This window comes from Gastrolobium bilobum, unplaced genomic scaffold, assembly GCF_033153095.1.
Source record: "Gastrolobium bilobum isolate Gb01-03AN ecotype WA unplaced genomic scaffold, APGP_CSIRO_Gbil_v1 utg7996, whole genome shotgun sequence".
NCBI classification, from domain to species: Eukaryota; Viridiplantae; Streptophyta; class Magnoliopsida; order Fabales; family Fabaceae; genus Gastrolobium; species Gastrolobium bilobum.
This window is the reverse complement of record NW_026895589.1, coordinates 27673-29754: the sequence shown is the minus strand read 5'-3', so window position 1 is coordinate 29754 and position 2082 is coordinate 27673. Positions and strand designations below refer to the sequence as shown.

At 37.7% G+C, this 2082-nt stretch overlaps 1 protein-coding gene across 1 annotated transcript; it reads left to right on the top strand.

The window, feature by feature from the left end:
- The first annotated feature begins 339 nt into the window (after positions 1-339).
- LOC133318126 (uncharacterized) lies at positions 340-1692 on the top strand. The gene has a single exon (XM_061520084.1). The coding sequence runs from the start codon at positions 340-342 to the stop codon at positions 1690-1692; it is 1353 nt and encodes a 450-aa protein (XP_061376068.1).
- The last annotated feature ends 390 nt before the right edge of the window (positions 1693-2082 follow it).

Sequence of the window (2082 nt, the reverse complement as noted above, 5' to 3'; positions counted from 1 at the left end):
AAAAAGAATGTCACTCCTAATCTGAAGAAGCCTTCTTGTTCGAGTCTGAACATTCTAGGTGTTCTGCGCTGCGGTTGTTTTTCACGGCTCTCTCCTTGCTCTATATTTTCCAAGTTTTGCTTTTTTGTATTTTTTGGTCAATTTTAATTTTAATTTTTCTTTGCATTCTACAACTTCTTATTTTCCATACAGGTTTGAGTGATTGTGGACTTGGAAGTATTTGGTTTTACATTTAATCTTTCCCTATTTTTGTTGTTGATGATTTTAACAAAGTTCTTAAGTTAAGACAAAAATACAATATTTTTTTGGCACAGCTTGATGTCTTTTCCCATTGGAGAGATGGCATCACATAATGAGAAAAGTTGTTCATGTTCATCCCTCGTTCAACTATTCTGCTTTGATAGCATATGGAACAAGGTGAAAGTAAGCTTGTTAAAGAGTAGAACAACTGCTAATAAAACATTGAGTGGAAAAGAAGAGAAGAAGGATGAGTGCACGTGGACAAGTCTCCCAGATGATATCATGGAACTGATTATGAAGCGTTTGTGCCTCAAAGATTGCCTTGGATTGCGTGAAATATGCACCCCTTGGAGGGATACCGTTGCTAATGCCATTGCAAACAAGCATTGCCACCCATTGCCTGAACTGCCATTGATTGTCGTCAAATATAAGGAATCATCCACAGTTTTCAGATTGAGGACAGAACGTCTACTTTATACCAAAAGACCACTATTTGAGAAAATGCAGAGCATTCGAGGCTCAGTTGAAGGATGGATGATTGTGAGTGAATATTCTAATGTGGGTAGTCTAACCATTTTCTTCTTCAATCCAGTAACTAATGCTAGAGTCTTTGTCCCATCAGTGTTAAATTTCCCATCCAACTCTCCCCTTCAAGCTGATAAGTTGTTGATGAAAAAAATGGTAGCCTCCTCTAAACCCGATTGCTTGGATTGTTTTTTGGTTTGTCTCTTCAATGATTATTGTCACATTACATTTTGTAGACTTTCTGACAAGTCATGGACTACAATTGAAGCAGATAAGGATACAGGGGTTCATTTTATGGATGTGGAAATTATTGATACGAAATTGTATGCTCTAACTTTCAAGTCCATATTGATTTATGATTTGCAAGATTCGAGTGACAACCCCCCAAAGCCTAAAGTATTAGCTATGCTTCCACCAACGCCACGAGTAGTATCAACTGTAACTGGTAACCAACGTTTTGACAGGGGTAAAGTTTTCCCCTGCCTAGTCAAAGATGATGCATTAGGAGATTTATTCCTCATTTACATGTTCTATAACTGTGCTTACGAAGCACAACATGCTGGCTATTTGAGCACTGTCACTGAATATCTTACCCCGTCTGAGATGACCAGAGTTGAAGTATTCAAGTTGAAGACAAGTAATGAAACTAATCAGTGGATCAAGGTTGATAACTTGGGGGACCACGTGTTGTTTGTTGGCTATATCAAGAGCACGGTAATGTCAAGGGCAGCACTTAATAGCACTGAAAAGTTAATTACAGGAAATATTATCTTTTTTGCTTTTCGTTTTTATTGTGCTCCAAACCCATGGACAGGCGTTCAATTGGGGAGTATTTTCTTGGATGATAACAGCGTCAGATATTTTACTATGGAGAAATCAAGTCCTTGTGTCCCTTTTCCTTTTTGGTTTGTACCAAGTCTTTGGTAATTCACTAATGGCAGTTACATATGTGTAATGCAATGAATTGAGTACTATTATTTTTGTCACATGAATTTTCTGTTTAGTTATCTGTTTTCTCTTCTATACAAGACATTTTTTTGTTTCGGATCACTTACGCTATTTAGTCTGGTCATGATTTAAAAGTGTTTGAGCCGAAGCATGCAGCATTTAAAGATTTTTGAAATAATAACCCACTTCTGGCCTCCTGCCATGCGATGCTTCAACACTCATGTGGGCCCTCTATAAATAAGAATCATTGTTCCATTGATTGCACACTTCTTCTTGATCATTATTCTTTGTTGCGACTTCGGCAAGTGCACCGGTCATAAAAGTAATAAAAGTGTACTGAGTACGAGATCGTTCCCACGAGGATTGGTT